The 21016-nt window shown below is 32.6% G+C and overlaps 1 protein-coding gene across 1 annotated transcript in view; it reads left to right on the top strand.

The window, feature by feature from the left end:
- The window catches only part of LOC131852553 (probable chitinase 10), a 134330-nt gene that overhangs the window by 58364 nt on the left and 54950 nt on the right, over nucleotides 1-21016 (top strand). Inside the window, 3 exon segments of the mRNA XM_059203233.1 lie at nucleotides 5578-5656; nucleotides 13164-13366; nucleotides 15390-15627. Coding sequence (XP_059059216.1) covers nucleotides 5578-5656; nucleotides 13164-13366; nucleotides 15390-15627 — 520 coding nt within the window.

Here is a 21016-nt window from a genome sequence, read left to right as displayed (position 1 = left end):
AATAATAATAATAACCCAGGAATTCACACAGAGCGATCTAATCCCAAGCTAAGCAAAACTTGTGTAAGGAACTAGAAAAGTGATATAAATACTTAAATATTTTTTTGTAAATACATACATAATATACATAGAAAACACCCAGACCGATAACACAGACAAGACAAATAATCATACTCGTGAACGCAAATAATTGTATCATGCGAGGCTATTTTTATGTAAATACATACACAGGAAACACCCAGATGAATAATCTTACTAATAATTACAAATATTTACACCGTGCGAGGAATCGAACCCGCGACCATCGGAAGTAAAGCGGCGTGGTAAACCACTGGACCACCGAGGCCGTCAAATTTAATAATAAGTTAATGAGCTGAACAAATATAAAAAAATGTATTTGCAAAGTATTGATACGAAAATAAATAAGTCCTACTTTATAAGTAAAAAAAGACAAGCTTCCAGTAAGTATTTTAATATTAATTGTTTTAGTTTTTAAAGAAAATCCTCTAGACTTTTGAAAAATAAACAAAAAAATTGTCTCGTTGAAAAGTCTACGCGGATATTAAGTGTTAAATAAGGACAATGCTGCAGGCGGTTTTAATTTAAAATCACTATTATGCTATCCACAATAAGGGTAGATTTCCCTTATTGTAGACTGTAAAATAGTGATGATTAAAAAAAATACAAAAAAGGTCATCTTCCCAATGAGGTTTACGTCATTTATTTTATTTTATTTATTTACTAGTAACTCGCCCCAGTTTCGCACGGGTGTACATGTATTATACCTATAAACCTTCCTCTTGAATCACTCTGCCTATTAAAAATAAACCGCTTCAAAATCCGTTGCATAGTTTTAAAGATTTAAGCGTACATAGGGACAGACAGCGACAGCGATTTTGTTTTATACTATGTAATGATGTGTCCTGTAATTTCACTGCCTTATCTCTATTTATTTGCAATTACTAACTCTAACTATATAAATAAATTTCATCATTATTTATGTAATAACAAAAGATGTTCGAATTTCAAAATTCAATATTATTTATTTACAATTACTAACTCTAACTACATAAAAAAAATTTATCATTATTTATATAATAACAAAATATGTTCGAATTTCAAAATTCAATATTATTTATTTACAATTACTAACTCTAACTACATAAATAAATTTTATCATTATTTATTTAATAACAAAAGATGTTCGAATTTCAAAATTCAATATTATTTATTAACAATTACTAACTCTAACTGCATAAGTAAATTTTATCATTATTTATGTAATAACAAAAGACGTTCGAATTTCAAAATTTAATATTATAAATTTGTAATCATGAACTCTAACTACATAAATAATGATAAAATTTATGTGTGTAGTGAGAGTAAGTGATTTTAATAAATAATATTACATTTTAAATAGGTTTCTGTTTCGTGATGTTTGTAACATCGATGAACCAACAGATAGCTTGTTTGTTAAAGGTAATTGATTTACCGGACCATGTTTAATCGTTACATAACATTACTTACATAGGTGCATGCTGTTAATCAAAATTAAATATTAGCTGTTCGTTCTGATTGCGCATGAAACTAGGTTTATTAGTTATTGGACTAATAGTCCTAGTATCAGTTCCTAGTATGGCCTCGGTGGGCTAGCGGTTTAGCATACCGCCTTATCTTCGATGGGCGCAGGTTCATGAATATGATTGTTTGTTTGTTTGTTTGTTTTATTTACGATAAAAAAATATATCTATGTATTTATATCAGTTATCTAGTACCCATAACACATGCTCTGCTTACAATGGGACTAGATGGCGGTGTGTTAATTATCCAGGATTATTTATTATTATTATTATATCTACTAGCAAAATAATAAATAGATAGAGTTCAATATTAAGGTGCACATAGATACAAACTTAGCGGTGTCTAGTGGGATGCTTTGGAGTGAGTACGAGTCTCACAGTACCTGCTAGCCTCCCCCGGGGCGGGCGGTTCTGAATGAGGGATTTTCTCCATGTAAAAAAAAATGTTAATTTTTACATTCCAACACAAATAAAATCTACACTACTGTATACAATTAGGACGAAACATAGCTAGAGTTCCTAATTAGCACTGACGCAGCGTTAATTTTTTAGCAATAGCTGATTACGCAAAACTGCATTTTTAGATCTGATAGCGGATATGACCAATTTCGAACTGGACAGTAGGGATAAAAAATATTAAGGTAAACACGTAACGTTCATAATCGGCTAAAATGTCCTACATTAATAAATGATTTTTGAATTTGAATTCATCAGGTTTCAACCAGTATGAAGAAAACCAAATTAAAGTATTTTCTACATGGACCGAAATTTCACTGTTTAATTTGTTTTTATTACTATAATGATGAACAGTTTGAGTGCCCACCTGATGGTAAATGGTAACTGTCGACTAAATACATAAACAGTATCACATTTGTAGTATATAATAGTATTCTCGAAGCTGAACAGCTTCCCAAAGGAGCAGATAAGTGATGGCGTACAGATAATGTATTGCTGAGTTTAGCGTACATAATAGCACAGATAACACACTGTTTTACACTTATTGTTTTGGATTCAATTATGTTATAAAGTCCCAACTTAAATATTTTTTCTTGTATATGGTATTTTTTATCTACAGACAGTGATCATTTATATATATATATACTCGTATATGTATAAGATCAAATACCGCATTTGTAAATAGCTCATCCCAAAGGTAGAATCCTAAAAAAGGCTTAAATTTAAAAAACAATACAAATCCCTTATTTCCTTCCTGTCTGAATCGACATTTTCCGGTTTTATCCAGTAATTCCAGTTCAAGGGTGGCCATTATGAATATTGAATACGAAAAGAAAAGAAAAGAAAAATATAATATTATTTCATTTTTTACGTTACAATACACAGTTATATTCATATTATATTAAGTTATATTTTATGAAACTACTAGTTTTGCCCGCGGTTTTGCTCGCGTTAATTTATCCCCTCAGGGGTGGAATTTATCAAAATCCTTTCTTAGGGTATACCTACGTCATAGTAGCTTTATGTATGCAAAGTCTCAGTCCGATTGGTTTAAATTGATAGAGTTTCATACAAACTTTCAACCCCTATTTTATTCTCTTGGTGGTTGAATCAAAATCCTTTCTTAGCGGATGCCTACGTCATAACATCTACCTGCATGCCAAATTTCAGTCCGATCCGTCCAATGGTTTAGGCTGTGCGTTGATAGATCACTATGTCAGTCACCTTTGAGTTATATATATTTAGATATTGTATTACAGGTAATTTCATAAAAAAATAATATATGTATCTAATATAATTAGAAATCTGGTTCATTACATCATTACACTCATGAAATTCAATAACTATCACCAAAAAATAAATTGGATGTGTGAAAATAAATTATAAACTCTTCATTACTAAATCGATGCTGTATATAGACAGATTATTATCTTCTTATTATTATTCTATCAAATAAAAAAAAATAAAAAAGGCTAGTAGTTAATATACACAAATAGATATCACGGCTTTTATCCCAGATGGGATAGTCAGAGGCTTTGTCGAATTTGTTGTGGTGAATGCAAAACTTAACATGCCCACATTTTACAAGGTGCATGTAGGTACATCTATACATATAAACAAAATTGGAGTGTCTGTTTGTAATATTAAAATAACCGTTTTTTACTACATGCATATGCATGTAGTAAAAAACGGTACCTTATTTATATTCATATGAATATAAATAAGGTACATACACCAAAATAACATTTTTTACAATTTTTGTCTGTCTGTTTGTTCCGGCTAATCTCTTAAATGGCTGGACCGATTTTGACGGGACTTTTTTGGTAGGTAGCTAATGTAATAAGGAGTAACTTAGGCTACCTTTATTTTAGAAAAATAAAGTTATATTCCACTCGGACGAAGTCGCGTGTACAGCTAGTTTAATGTAAGTTTAAACTCTCGACTAAATTCTGATCTGATAAGGGTGTTATTTTCGTCGTATAGTGAAATTAACACAAAGTTCTTTTAGGTCAGAATAGAATAGAATAGAAAATTCTTTACTTAAATAATTAGAAATATACGCACTTTGAATAGTCATATATTTTTTAATCTACCGCTGACGAGTACCATGATCGAACAAGACAATTTGCTTATATACCTTTTCAATAATTGTTTTAACTTTACATTTTTAAGTTGAAATACGTGAATTACTACCTACGAACTAGCACTAAACTCAGTCGAGTCTAAACATTCAACAGCAAGAATTGAACTTGCGAAAGTAGAAAGAAAATATTTATCGATACAACCCTAATATTTAGTATACGGTCCCGACATTATCCCTGAATTGAGATAACATCATATTTGTAATGCATTATTCATGAACTCTTGTTTTGATGGGTTACTAGAATTAATCTTCTTATTATATTTATCCAATCATAACCACATGCTGTGTTTTATAGAACAGAATAGAATAGAAAATTATTTATTCGAATAATTTTGAAACACTTTTGAATAGTCATCACTTTTTTTTTAAAATACTGCTCATTCGGAATGTATAAGTATAATTGTAATATTATATATGTGACCCCTGCATATACCACACAGCAGCAGCATAAGTAGAATTTGTACAAAATTAGTCTAGCCTATTTTAGATAGTCGCAAATCAGCATTTTTTTAGTCAACTATTTCAAAACAGCTGTTTTGGTTGGAGTCGGTATGTCATCATGAATACTTACGGCTATATTTTACCATCGCACTGCTGATCATTGACACGGAATTCATCCCCACACGCTAGAATCAAAGTAGTGTCAGATAAGGCAGTTTCAGAGGAAATCTCCTCTGAAACTCCTGTGAGAAACGTGAGGATTCCATCACACGTACACTTAGATTGTGGAGTGAACTACCTGATAGTGCAGTTTCAGAGGAGATTTCTCCCGCGTACACTTAGATATTGGAATGAACCACTTACCGAGGTTTTCTGAAGAGACTATGGCATGGGATTTTTCAAGAAGGGTATATTAAGGTTCCTTAACTATCGGAACGCGCAAATGAATTCCCTAGTGTTTGTTTAGACTACTGTAATCGTTTACCATCAGATTTGCCGTATGCTTGTTTGCCGACGTAGTAGTAAAAAAATAAAAGAAAACTTCTATTTATCTTGCACTCAAGATATAAAGTCTACTAAATTGTGTAGTTAGTCGATTTGCAGACCTAGACATATTTAGATGTAATTTGCTGTATTTTCGTAGAATGGCAGTAAATGATTTAGGCAGTATATTCACTTAAGATTGTTTTTCTTTTAATATATGTGTATATATATGTATGTAATCGACCTAAGTGAGACATATTGGGAAACTAGCTTAGTATGATGTAAATAAATCATCAGTAGATAGAGAAATGTATAAACAAACGAAGCCGCAGGCATCCCATAGTTGTATATATGTAGGTAACAAATTTCACGATGATTGGTTAAGTCGTTAAGACGTGAAAGCGTAACATACAAACTTTCGTATTTATAATATTAGTTATGCGCTGCAACTTTAATGGTTTTTCTTTGTTACAGTTACCACCAAGATTGCTGCGGTGGACAGTCACCGTTGCACTGATATTAGCAGTTATTGCTCCCACATCAGACTCTACATGTAAGTATTATATATTAGAGACCTTCTTATAATTCCATGGATACACCGTGCGAATATCGAGTCTATCGTGTGGCATAGATATCAGAGTATCAGATAGGGAAACTCCGAATAGTTTTTAGGCCTTGTGACCCGGGTGTAGCTTTAAGGGTCTTCTTTCCAACGCACGTTCACGCTCACCTTTATCGCTCATATTTCTCTCCCTGCCCTAATGTGGTCAGAGAGGGTCCCAGGCAGTTCCCAGGACTTGTGACCCGGGTGTAGGTTTAAAGGCCTTCTTGTCGACGTACGTTAACACTTACCTTCATCGCTCATGTTGCTCCCTGCCCTAACCTGTAGAGCTATTCTCTAAGCATCACTTACGAATTCAAAAGCGAAATCCGCAATTGAGATCGTACATTGGTTTTCTTTAAAACTCGATAGCGACTGCAGTGTTACACGCTCGAGAGTAGGATGGAGGTAAAACAGGCACTAGTGATTTTTATCAAAGAGGGAACTCAGTGTTTCCGGGACTTATGACCCGAGTGTAGGTTTCAGCTTTCCGCTTCACATCCTATGTGGTTGTAGCCCACTCATGTATAAACGAAATATCTCCTTTGGAAAGTTTACACTCTATCCCGAGGAGATAAAAACCATCGCTCTTAGGAGTGATGATATTCTTAGGAATATATAGGAGGAGGATATTCTTAGGAATATCCTTCAATTCTTGTCCCTGACGGATCTAGGTAGCGAACTTTGAAAAAGGGCGAGCACAATAGATCTATGTAGGTCGCAGTGCTACAGGTGCTACAAACATCTGATAATAGCCCAAACAACCCAATAAAAAAAAAAGTAGGTTTCAGCCATTTTGCCGAAGTACGCCAACACTCACCTTCACCGCTCGTGTTTCTCTTCCTGCTGAGCCTAATCTGGTTGGAGCCTGCTGGATTTGCTTTAGAAACGCGTTCTAATGTAGTGTATAGGTTATAAAATTAGAGTGTAACGAGTCATGACATTAGTCCTATGATATCACGAGGCATGTCCTCTATCATGGATATCATTTGATGACGTGATCCATGATATGATGTTCATATATATAGGTGATGCTTGATACCATCACGTGTGGCGTTAGCTTTATTACCATTGCAGTTTTTTTTATAATTGTAATAGCAAACTAACTGATGGGAAGCGATAACCGTTGCCTATACTTGAACAGCACTACGGACGTCAGATTTTCATGTGACACATCGTGATACCCCTCATACGTTGCCATTCCAGACTACTAAGATGTAATGCCTCTTATCCTGTAATTTCACTGCCTAATCTGCACCCTACAACTGAAACACACCTTATAAACCAAGCGACTTCGCGGCTGTAGTAAGTGAGACTCCGGTACCTGTAGTATATGTGCGAAAGAGAAAGAAATATTATGTCGTCTCTATCGCACACTGCTGGCGTAATGCGGGCTGTAAACGACTGAGAACATAGATGTGTATCTGCGAGCCGAAAACTAAGACAAACAATACAGTACCCATTTAGACGACTTTTTACAGTCTACCCTCAGTTACATATAAAAAAATCGGGGTGTGGCTGTGTCATAGACACGGCCGTGGGTTTTATAGGAATACGTAAATACTTAACGACTGATGAGATGTGATACTTGTTATGGCAACATTTTGCTTTCATCAGGTTCAGGACTTCAAGACTGCTAGACCGCTAGACCACCGAGTGTCAAATTGCCACCGCGTGGAAACAAATTTAAAGACCTATTCACGTCAAAATACATAAGTACCTATTGCGTTTATGAACAATAAATTAAAGAATACTTCAGCTCTGTAAACACACGAGGCCTGTCGCCCATTTATCGTACCCAGCTGAAATACAGCGCCGGTCATGTTTAGCGACAGGCCTGGCCTGCTCCACGCATCCAAACATCGGATATATTGCTGATAATCCGACAATTTATTTGATGGGTAAAAAACGGGACGTTGTTGGAAACAAAGGATAGCATAGTATAGATAAGACTTCCAAATAAAATTAGGTACACTATATTTCTATCTCTTTCTATAATCCAAACAAATAATTGATAGTGTAATATGGATAAGGCTTTTTATTAAAATTACGTACAGTCTATTTCTATCTCTTTCTATCGTCCAAACAAATAATTGATAGTGTAATATGGATAAGGCTTTTTATTAAAATTACGTACAGTCTATTTCTATCTCTTTCTATGACGTAAGCAAACTGTTAGCATAATGTGGACAAGGTTTCTTAATAAAATTAGATACACTCTTTTTTTTATATCTTTCTGTTGTATAAGTTTTCAACGAATATCATTATGTAGGCAAAGCTTTTTAATAAAACTAGTTATACTATATTCCTATCTCTTTCTATAGCGCAAGCAAACAATGTATAGTATAATGTGGACATGACTTTTAAATAAAATTACGTACAGTCTATATCTATCTCTTCCTGCTGTACAAGTAAACAACGAATATCATATTGTAGACAAAGTTTCTTAATAACATACTAGTCTATTTCTATCTCTGTCTATGGTGCAAGAATACAACTGACAGCATAGTTTGGACAAGGCTTGCAAATAAAATTACGTACAATCTATTTATATCTCTTTCTACAGTGCGAGCAAACAACTGATAGCATAATGTGGACAAGGTTTTTTTTTTAATAAAATTAGGTACACTCTATTATTTTACTCTTATCTAGTATAAGTTTTCAATGAGTATCATTGTTTAGACAAAATTTCTTAATAAAATAAGTACACTCTATTTCTATCCTTTTCTATGGCGCAAGGAAAGAACTGATAGCTTAGTGTGAACAAAGTTTCTTAATAAATTTAGGTACAGTCTATTTCTATCTCTTTCTACAGTGATAGCATAATCTGGACAAGGTTTTCTAATAAATTTAACATCCTTGATATTTAAGTACAAAGATACAATTTGTTATTAAGCGATTATTTATATGAATTGAAATAATAAATCTGGCGGCGCTAGCAGACAGCTCGAAATTGATAACATTTATAATATTGTATAAAATAACAAGAATCAATTTGTCGCAGTCAAAATCACAAATTGGATATTTTCCTTTAATTAAAATCATATTGGACGGAATATATTTATTTATATTTGTTAAGTAGCGTTTGTAATGTAAGAATACAACAAAAAAACTACAGAATCGTTTTTTACACTAGATATATTCTATGGTAACTTAGCGGTAAATTCGTGAAAAATCTTATATACAAAATTCTCGTGTCGCAATTCTAGTTGTGACCTATGGAGACCTTTTGTGAGGACTTAGGTGCAGGTTTAAGAGCTTAGCAATAGCCCAAACTTTAACTTAATATTATTTTAAATTCAATTTTTTTTAATGGAAGTATATATTTAATCTTAAACCTTATGCCAAGAGGCTTCACTTTTCCATATATCATTTATATATTTTTTATTCAATTTCATTTATTCCATTCGAACATGTGCTAAGTTGTTGCTCATTAAATTCAATTTTTTTTAATTGATGTCTAAATTTAAACATAAACCTACTTACACCAAGAGGCTTCACTTTTCCATATATCATTTATATATTTTTTATTCAATTTCATTTATTCATACAGATTTCATTCTGACCCATGCTAAGCTGTTGCTAATTAATCTCTTGTCGTATCTACTCTATTCTTTTAAAGAGATTTATTGTTCTCCGTGTACAGCAAACGCTTTGCTTTATATGATCACTAGCTGTCCCGGCAAACGTTGTTTTGACTTAAAATAACAATAAAAAATAGATGTTGGCCGATTCTCAGACCTACTCAATACGCTCACAAAATTTCATGAGAATCGGTCAAGCCGTTTCGGAGGAGTATGGGAACGAAAACTGTGACACGAGAATTTTATATGTAAGATTTACTAAACTGTATATTTGAATAATATAAAAATATTGTATTGTTTTTTTTTAAAAAGTAAGCATAAAACATAAACAACCAATAGAGTGGTATCCAAGAGAATATATCATGTAGGTCATTCTATTTGATATAATTTATCTCTAATATCATCATTACATAGTATGAAACAAAGTCGCTGTCCCTGTCTGTCCCTATGTATGCTTAAATCTTTAAAACTACGCGACGGATTTTGAAGCGATTTTATTAATAGATATAGTGATTCTAGAGGAGGGTTTATTATATAATACATGTACAAGCGGGCGAAGCCGGAGCAAGTAGCTAGTGTATAATAAACTAGCTATTACATGCGACTTCATCTGCACAAGCTGTGACCACCAATTCCACTTTCTTTGCAGGTTATTTTTAAGACAAAAGATAACTTACGGCTATTCTTATAATAAAAAGTATATACATACTAGCTGTACATGCTAACTATCGATATATTTTTTTTATGGATGATAATGGAATGGAGCGTCCGCCTGCGCTGACGGTTTACGCTGGCGGGGCACCAGTGGAGGATGATAAGAGCATGAGGTCAGGTCAGTTAGCACATCGTGACAAATTCACCAGGAATTTATCACGATGGTTTCCAGGAGGAACCGCGTGGAGGTCAACCTGACATGGTACATTGCTAGCAATATCGATATATCGTATTTATATACTATATATGCCCGCGGATTTATCCGCGTTAAATTTCAATAAAAAATATAGCCTATATGTGATTCTGAAGTATATTATATTACTGTAAAGTTTCATCAAAATCCATTCAGTAGTTTTTGCGTGAAAAAGTACCATACTTACAAACTTTCGCGTCTATAATATTGTTAATAATATTAAGATATATATGTAAATTATCATATTGTCTGTATGTAACGGGAATAGCAAAAAAATAAGAAGCAATCTGTAAAATATCATTATAGAAATAAAAATACAAACCAACAGCGAGCAATCGAATTTCATACATAATAGAAAACTTCCGTTTGGATTGTTTAAAAAAAAATACACTGATATTATAGTTCAATGTAAAACGCTCTTAGTGTAGTAGTTTTAAGGTTTATTTCGGCTTGAAATCATTCTATTACTGCTGTTACATACAACGCGTCCCTTACGGGCTCTTGAAATTCAGAGTGTACTGAAGTTTATTACTTGGAACAGATTGGAAAATAGTGAGTCTGTAGTAGAAGAAATGGTATAGATACACTTGGTACCTATAATAATAATAATAATAATAATAATAAGAAATTCGAGAATAGAAAGTGTATGAATAAAAAAAAAATTAATAAACTATAAGTACACGTACACACACTCCCACACAATCACTGCACTTACTTCGTAAGTGTGGTAAAAAACTAGGCAAAGCTGAGAAAATGCTACAATAGTGAAAATAATATATTACCTTCGTTTAAACCGACAAAAGAAGGGAACAAACTGTAAAAATAATATATATATAAAATGAATAAACTACTCCACATTCCACTACAGAAGGCTGTTATCTTAGATACGTGTGCAATAGTCCGACGCTACCTAAATGCTACAACAGAATAAAGATGAAAATCATCACCAAATAAAGTAACGAGAAACTTGGCATGTCCCGTCCTCGGTACATGCAAAGCCAGCAAAGCATTAATCACCAGCAAAGCTGTGAAAAAGAGAAAATAATATATATACATATCGATATATTAATGAACTATTGATATAAATAGTAATAAATAAAATATTGATATAATAATAACTAATAATAATAATAAATAATCCTGCATAATTAACACACCGCCATCTAGTCCCACTGTAAGCAGAGCATGTGTTATGGGTACTAGACAACTGATATAAATACTTAGATGATTTCTTTTTTCTAAATACAGACATAATATACATAGAAAACACTCAGACCAATACAAACAATCATAATCTAGAATACAAATGTTTATGCCGTGCGAGGAATCGTACCCCTGACTATTGGAATTAAATTGGTGTGTAGCTAAACCGCTTGATCACCGAGGCCATTCGTCGTTGTTTATAAAAAAATATTTGATTTTCTATTTTTTAAATCTTAAATATACAGTTTTTTTTTAAATTGTGATTATGGAATGGTGCGCTAACGGTTTACGCTGGCGGGGCACCAGTGGAGGATGATAAGATGAGCATGAGGTCAGGTCATCGTGGTAAATTTTCCATGAATTTATCACGATGGTTTCTAGGGCGAATCACGTCATTGAGCTACCTAAAATATGGTCGAGCGCAGTGATGGCTGGCTCATCCGTCATACTCGTGAACGAGTGCTGCTTATAGGGACTGGTCTGCTCTTATTACTACGACTGATTTAATCTTATTGTGTATTTATATTTAATCCTAATAAATTAGTGTTGTTGGTAGTTTATATTGACACGTTTCGAATTGTGTAATGTGAACTTACAAGGATTGTTTAAAAGAGCAACACACAAGTCTCTTGCTCGTTCTTCTTGTGATGAGACAGCTTTCCGAATGAGTGGTAGATTAAAAAAAAACATTGCTATCACTCTTCAAAAGTGCTTAAATTGAGTTTATTTGAATGAATGATTTTCTATTCTATTCCACTCTATTCTATTCATGTGGAACAACCTGACATGATACATTGGTGGTAATGGAGTTACTAGTCTAAATACTAACAATCCCCTACTAATACTAACAATACACATTATAAGTAGGTAGGGTCGAACCCCTAGGGGTGTCCTCAGACTAAAGTCGTATCCTTCAGGTGGGAGTTGGCCTTCAGCCGTTCCATAAATCCTTCCTCTAGTTTGGAGTGCATTCGCACTCGCCTCCTATCTTCCGGTGAAGCTGTAAAGGCCAGCTGCGGCCAACAGCATTAGAGTATGTTGTATATATACTAGGTAGCCAAAGCTATTGTATTGCAGTTTTTTATCCTGTAATGCATAACCATCTACTCGTATAGATCTACCGTTCACATCAGTCTTGCGCAATCAGGCAACACAATAGTGTAATCCTATAGCCACAAAAACAACAATATTTTTTTTCATATCTTTATTTTTTTCTCAATTTTAATAATATAATACTAATAATAATAGGACCAATTATAAAACGCCATCTAGTCCCGAACTAAGCAGAGTTTTTTTTTGTGGATGATAATGGAATGGTGCACCCGCCTGCTCTAACGGTTTACGCTGACGGGGCACCAGTGGAGGATGATAGGATGAGCATGAGGTCAGGTCAGTTAGACCATCGTGACAAATTCACCAGGAATTTAACACGATGGTTTCCAGGGGGAACCGCGTGGAGGTCGACCTGACATGGTACATTGCTAGCAATGGGGTTATCAATCCACATTACTAACAATCCCCTTCACACTACTAAGCAGAGATTGTGTTATAGGTACAAAAAAAGTGATAAAAATAAATAAATATTTATATATTTTGAACTACTTTCAAATATATGTAGGTATATAGGATTAAAATAAAACAATATATTTTTCTTCTGTTTTATCTCTGTATTTATTTAATATTATACTATAGATATCGTTATTTATAACTAGGATGGCAATTGAGTTAATAATAACTTGAATTAACAATATATTATTCTTTCCAGCTGTCCGCAGAAGATTGAGGAAACCAACCAAAGTATCCACATCAGTGACATCCAGCGTATCCAGATCCACAGATCAACTGATATCTGCTAGTGTGAACAGGCCAAAGATCCGTGGTCGGCCCACTATTGCGAGTAGAAAATCATCAGCTGCTATTGATAATTCCGTTGCCACTGATGACCACAGAGATAAAGATGGTTACAAGGTCAGTTGCATTTATATTCCTTTACTTTCAAATTTATTTGTTACCATTTTTTTGTTTTTTCTTTTAAATATTTTAAAATCAATACATACTAAAACTAACTAAATAATCAAATCATAACATAAATTTTAGATTTACACAGACAAGAAGTTTTTTAAACATATAGCAGTAGGAAAATAAGATATACAATAAATAGGAAGATCAATAATTAACTCTTAAAAATATGAATGTATAGTTTGATGAGTACAACCATTAAACATAATAATAATAATAATAAACTTTATTCATAAATGTACGGTACAATTAAATATAGTTAGCCCTGGCTTTCGATATAGGTGAACCTGTGCCATCCTGCCTGCTCTGTGATAATATGCAACCAAAGCAAAATTGAGAAATTAATTGTCAACAATGGAAAATTAGTAATGTGTAAATTATTAACGTATTCATTAGTGACAGACCTCCAAATTAGAATTTGCTATATATATTTTAAGGTATTGATGGTGTAAATATAGAAGTCATAAAATGAGATCCATTAAAAGTAAATAGGATTCTGCATTAAAAAGTTTAAAGTAAACCAGCATCTCATCGCTTTATTTACATAAAATTCTTTAAAGACATTTTAAAACAAGCAAAGAATTCATTTTAAAACGCTTCTAAAAGATGTTTCCATTACTCATAGTTGTTAAAAATGAACGATGTAACCAAAATAGCGAGCTATATTTCCTGTTACCTATATAGAAAGGTTGTATTTCCCTTTGATAGACACGCCAGGAAAAGGTAGTGGTCCTAGCAGCGAACCTTGTGATACAACTCCGCAAACTTATATCTTTCGTTTGAAAAACAGTGCGCTGTATAATTATCGACCTAAATCCCTCGCCATAAGTGTCGATTGTTAATTTTAAAACCATACAGATAAAGTTGTCACAGTAAAGTACAACACGGATGTGAATAAGCTTTTTGAACGCAACCACAGTGAGTTGTTAGCCTTCAAAATGAATATTTGCTTACGTTTTATTTGCAAACTTTTAGAGCTCTTATTTTTAATGTAAAAGAGTTGATTTTATTCTGCTTATTTCAAGTTGATATATATTTAAATCAGTACTAATATTTTATGAAAGTTATGAAAGTACATTAAGAATTATTTGCTTTTCTTGCTAAGAATCTGTATTATTGTTATTAAGAATTGTAATTAAAAGATTATGGAAAGTGTTACAAATGAACCGGTATTCGTAATGTGAATTTACTGACATAAACCTTGTACAAAGTGCTTGAACATTTTAGCATACCTATTTCAGCCGTCAAGCAGCTTGCTTTACAAGCTGTTTCAGTTGTAGAGTACAAAAGGTAGTGATATTACAGGACAAAAGGCATGACATGTATTAGTCGTCTGTAAAAGCAACCCATCAGTAGTATCATGAGCGTCACATGATAAAGTGATATCCGTTGTGTTGGTTGCGCTGCTCATGTATATAGGCGACGGTTGCCATTTACTATCAAGTTAACTGTCAGCTAGTTTGACATTCCAATGAAATAAAAATTAGTCTTCATCTATACATATAAATAAAATTAGACTGTCTGTTTGTAATATTGAAATAACCATTTTTTACTACATCCATATGAATATAAATACGGTACATACACCAAAATAACATTTTTTACAATTTTTGTCTGTCTGTCTGTTTGTTCCGGCTAATCTCTGAAATGGCTGGACTGATTTTGACGGGACTTTTTTTGGCAGGTAGCTGATGTAATAAGGTGTAACTTAGGCTACTTTTATGAAAAAAAAATTCCACGCCGACGAAGTCGCGGGTACAGTTAGAAATATTATAAACGCGAAAGTTTGTATATATTAATGTTTATTACTCTTTCACGCAAAAACTACTGAACGGATTTCGATGAAAATTTACAGTAGTATAGGTTATACATCAGAATAACACATAGGCTATATTTTTAGCTAACACAGCTAGTAATTAAATAATTTAAAGAATAAATATTGTTAATTAATATAATTAAAACATATTTACAGATCGTATGTTACTACACGAACTGGTCTCAGTATAGGACGAAAATCGGCAAATTCCTACCTGAAGACATATCGCCTGATCTGTGCACGCACATCATCTTTGCTTTCGGCTGGCTCAAGAAGGGGAAACTCAGTTCTTTCGAGTCCAACGACGAGACGAAAGATGGAAAAACTGGTCTCTACGATAGGATCAATCAACTGAAAAAGGCTAATCCTAAACTGAAGACTCTGCTGGCTATTGGTAAGTTATTTATGATCAATTTTTAGTTATTATTTTGCCTTAGTGACGTCATATATGTTTAAACATATACGACCTTAATAAAGTTTGTCTCTATATCTATAACGAGAGATATACTTTGTACAGTTCTAAGTTTGAGGGTGAGATGTGGTAGCGAAATTATAGGAGGCTTCTAAATCAAAATATCTTTATTCATGTAGGTCTATGACCGACTTTTGTGATATCTCAAATTTACAGTCAGTTCTTACTTTCGAGCTAAGGAGAACTAACAAGCAACTCAGATTTTATTCCGTTCAGTCCCATCCATACTCACAAACTTTTGCGTTTATACTATTAAATAAGATATTCCAGGAAGCATGGCTACCCCTATTTATTAGTGTATTCTTCATCACCGGAGAGTTAGTCAAACTAAATGACACCCAAAGTTATTAATCTCCGTCAGATTCGATCTCATCCCATCAATATATCATACCGCTACAGTACTACTTTCTGTGGATATACTCATAATATCTATAGAAATAGAAATAATCTTTATTCAAATAAACTCATTACAAGCACTTTTGAATAGTCATATTTTGATTCTACAACTCATTCGGAATGCAGATTCATCACAAGAAGAATGAGCAAGAAACTTGTGTGTTGCTCTTTTGAATAGATATTTTTTTTATAATAATTACAGTATAACAAGTAAGAGGCATGCGATAATCAACATAGAAATCGCTACGCACTCATTATTAGTGTAATCAGATATTGTCAGTGCTATGGACTTTAAGTTTTTCTATAAAAACATTATTGTCGTTAACAAATTCTTCGATTTTATAGTAAGCTTTTTTGCAAAGGAAGTGTTTTATATGACATTTAAATCTTTTCAAATCAGATTTATAACAGACTCTGGTATTTTGTTGTAAAACCTTACGCAATTGCCATAAAACGATTTACTAACTTTAGTTAAAAAAAACATTTAGGTAAAATTAGTTTGTTATTGTTATGTAAGATATCTATTTATAGAATCATTATAACACTACGTTCTGTGTATATAAGTATGTTTTTGCTAATCGCGTGCTATTCTGGTATATTATGATTGTTTCTAGAGCCCATTATGGGCTACAGATTGCAGGTGCCTACGTTATTCAATCAGATAATAGCTAGTTCAGTTTTTATTTGCTCTACAACTCGATTCTATGTAACATTTCATACTATCCGAACTGATATAGTGACGTTCTGTAGACTTATCGATATTGCTGATAATCACTATTACTTATTTATTTTATTGTTTAATTATCTGTGTGCCTTATGATTCTGTGCTATTAGGTAGGTTGTTTAAAGTTTTGTTTGTAACGCTTTATTGTACAATAAATACATTGATAATTATAGGATACAATGATCTTAAGTTAAAGTTACATATCGTCGGTTAAATAGAAAAACGGCAATATTCAAAATGTACATTTTTTTTTACAAGACAAGCAGTTTTTTTAAGTTTTTTTTTTTAATTTATATAATTATTTTTCATTTTAAAGTTTTAAATTTATACAGAATTATTATATAATATTTTAAAAGTATTTAGATAGTGATTAAGACGGCGCGGTTAATTTAATTGAATTATATAAAAGGAGGCAACTCTAGGTTCTAAATTTGAAAAATGTAATTTTTCTTAATCGACGATATAATATATTTAAAAAAAAAACAAGAATCTATTAACAGTTGGCAACGTGCATGTGACACCCCTAGTTTCAGGCGTCTATAAGCTATGCTAACATTTACCATAAAATAAGCATACTAACCGTAAGCTTGTTTGTCACCATCGTAGTATGAAAAAATAACTAGACATTCTCTAATTTGCTGTTCTATTACACTAAACGGTCTAAAACCTAAGTTATCCCGAACAGTGCGGTTTCAGAGGAGTTTCCTCCCGCGTACACTTAGATTGTGGAATGAACTTCCTGCCGAGGTTTTCCCACGAGACTACAGCATGGGGTTGTTCAAGAAGGGTATATTAAGGTTCCTTAAGGGTCGGCAAGTGACACCCCTGGTGTTTCATGCGTCCATAGGCTACGGTAACCATTTACCATCACATGGGCCGTATGCTTGATTGCCACCATAGTAGTATAAAAAAAAACTAAAATATTGCTAATATTTATATCAGTTAAAGAATATTAATTTTGCTAAAAGATGTGAATCTGTGTGTAAAAATGTTATATAAATAATTTAATTTGTTTTAATTTGAGAAACATTTAATTTGTTATATAATATTATATATTATTAATTGTTATCTGTTGTTTATATAATACATAGTATAAAACAACGTCGCTGTCGCTGTCTGTCCGTCTCTATGTATGCTTAAATCTATAAAACTACGCAACGGATTTTGAAGCTGTTTGTTTTTATTAGATAGAGTAATTCAAGAGGAAGGTTTATATGTATAATACATACACCCAGGCGAAACCAGAGCGAATAGCTAGTATATATTAGATACCATTAATTGATGTATGATAATTTCTCTAATCAACTTTTAAATTTTAATGTTATATTCGTTTTACGATGTACCAGGGTTTTCTAACACCATAACAAATTAACGAAACCTGCAACATTCTAATTACCATAATAAAAACGTCGTTTAATAGGTACATCATATTGCTGTTAACTTATTAATAGTTGTACCAAGTAATGACCATGTTTAGCTACTTTCTAGAAGTCGATCTCGTACCAAAACATCTTAAATTTCTTCAGTGCAATTAGCTAATAAAAAAAAAGTTTATTTTTATTAGTTAGTATTAATTTTTATTAGTGATACATATTTTTATTTTTAAACTATATAAATATTATACAAATAAGTTCTCATCATTCGTACTAGTCTATATGCACCTATGAATCCGTTTCTGTGTACATAATTAAACCTAAAAACATTCAATAACCAGTATCAACTACTTTCTTAGATCATTAAACACTAGTGACATAGCCCAGCATCACTCGGGTGCAATTATTGTAACTAACTATTTTTTATATACTTATTACTTGCGGATATTATATATTACACTAGCTGCGCCCGCGAGTTCGTCCGCGTAAAATGACAATACTTCCATAGAACCATTCATATTCCCTTTCAACCCCTTGCAACCCTTTTTTCACAATAAAAAGTAGCCTATGTCCTTTGTCAGGGTCGAGACTATCTGTGTACCAAATTTCATTTAAATGGGTTCAGTGGTTTAGGCGTGAAAGCGAGACAGACAGACAGACAGACAGAGTTACTTTCGCATTTATAATATTAAGTAAGGATTATATTATAATATAACACGTTAATTATATGGATGTATATATTTAAACAGACGTTAATTTAGACAGATTGTTTCTGCAATGATTAATTTGTTTAAATTCATATACCATTATTCTTAACATTGAAACAAAAATTTTGTACCCTTTTTTATGAAAGGTGCGCGGACGGTGTGGTATGAAATTTCGCCCACCTATATAAATAGAGACTACAAAATGCTATTTTTTTTTAAATTATGCTTACTATACACTATAACCTTTGACAAACATACGCATACAGCTATAGTTTTTGACAGTAGAACCTTATTAATATTGAAATTTGTAATTTAAATTAATTACGGTCGTATTTCGACCATTAGGCCATCACTGGTATTGAGTTAAAAGTGTCTATTTTTATATTGAAACAATTTTTTTATATAATATTTGACTTTAAGAAATCAAATTATACAGCAATTTGTAGTTCCGTATTTTTTTTTAATATTTTATAACAAATATTACACAATTGTTACGTAGATTGTAAATATTATATAACTTAGTCGAATAACATTATTTACCAAAACAAAGACATCTATTTCATAATTTTATAGTAATTGCGTAAGTTTTTACAACAAACTACCAGAGTCTGTTCTAAATCTGCCTGAAAAAAGTTAGAAATGTCGTATAACACACATCCTTTGTAAAAATCATATTATAAAATAGAAGAGTTCATTAACGATAATAAGGTTTTTTGTAGAAAAACTTAAATTTCATAGTACTGACAATATTATCTGATTATCGCATGCCTCTTACTTGTTATTGTGTATATATAAATAATGTATATAAAAAACATCTATTCAAAAGAGCAACACACATTTCATTGCTCATTCTTCTTGTGATGAATCGTTCCGAATGAATGGTAGAATCAAATATATGACTATTCAAAAGAATAGAATAGAATAGAAAATCATGTACCTATTCAAATAAACTTACATTGAAGCACTTTTGAATAGTCATTACATTTTTTTAATCTACCGCTCGTTTGAAAAGCTGTCTCATCACAAGAAGAACGAGCAAGAAACTTGCATGTTGCTCTTTTAAATAATTTTATTATTACTTTACATTTTTAAGTTTAAGTGTGTGAATACAAACCACCAATTAGCACTAATTCAATTAAATACTCAAAAAGAAAAAATATTGAATATATAACCAACTGGTTAAACAATTAATAAGAGGAAATCAGTCATAGTGATTAGAGCAGACCAGTCAAGTGCTTGTATTGAGTTTATTTGAATAAAGATTATTTCTATTTTATAATTCTGTATATCGATATCACCTAGTATGCGTGTCCCCTCACTATTCTATGTGCGAACGGCCCGTAGCTTTCCCACGGTACAAAGAGTCGTTGTCGGCATTTTCACCTGTTTTCACGGGAACACCTACAAAAAAACGCTCCCATTTTCATAAGAGCGAAAGAACGTATGGTGGCGCAACACTGTACTATGTACTGTGAAATAGTGATATCGACACTATCGTGGTATGGACATGTAATGCGTAGGAACGAGGATGATATTATAGAAAGGTGTTACATATAAATGTGGATGGTTATAAGGGCAGAGGAAGGCCGAAAAAGAGATGGATGGACTGTGTGAAAGATGATATGGTAAGAAAGGAAGTAAATAACGCGATGACTGCGAACAGGGATGAATGAAAGCGAAAAACAAATAAATGGGATAAGGAAGAAGCAGATGATGATGATAATGAAATAGTGATATCGACATTATGTTTTTTGTGGTTATTTACCTACACTATTTTACTTTGGTATACTTATATTGCATGCCGAGTTTGCTAAAGTTTCCGGTTATTTTTTTAAATACTCTCTAGAGGCGCAAACTGTTTGCCTAATGGGAAATGAGCTGTAGTTTCTTTAACGGCCTCGGTGGTCTTGTGGTTTAGTTCACCGCTTTATTAACGGTGGCGCGGGTTCGATTCCTCGCGCGCTACTAACATTTGTATTATTGAGTATGATTGTTTGTCGGTCTGATTGTATTCTATGTATATTATGTACGTATTTACAAAAAAATATGTATATGTTTATATCAGTTTTCTAGTACCAATAAGATAAGCTCTGCTTACTGAGTGACTAGAT

Source organism: Achroia grisella, unplaced genomic scaffold (genome assembly GCF_030625045.1).
Source record: "Achroia grisella isolate CSIRO2021 unplaced genomic scaffold, CSIRO_AGI_Agris_v1 utg853, whole genome shotgun sequence".
NCBI lineage: Eukaryota > Metazoa > Arthropoda > Insecta > Lepidoptera > Pyralidae > Achroia > Achroia grisella.
The sequence above is the reverse complement of the archived record's forward strand: the minus strand, read 5'-3'. Positions and strand labels throughout refer to the sequence as shown.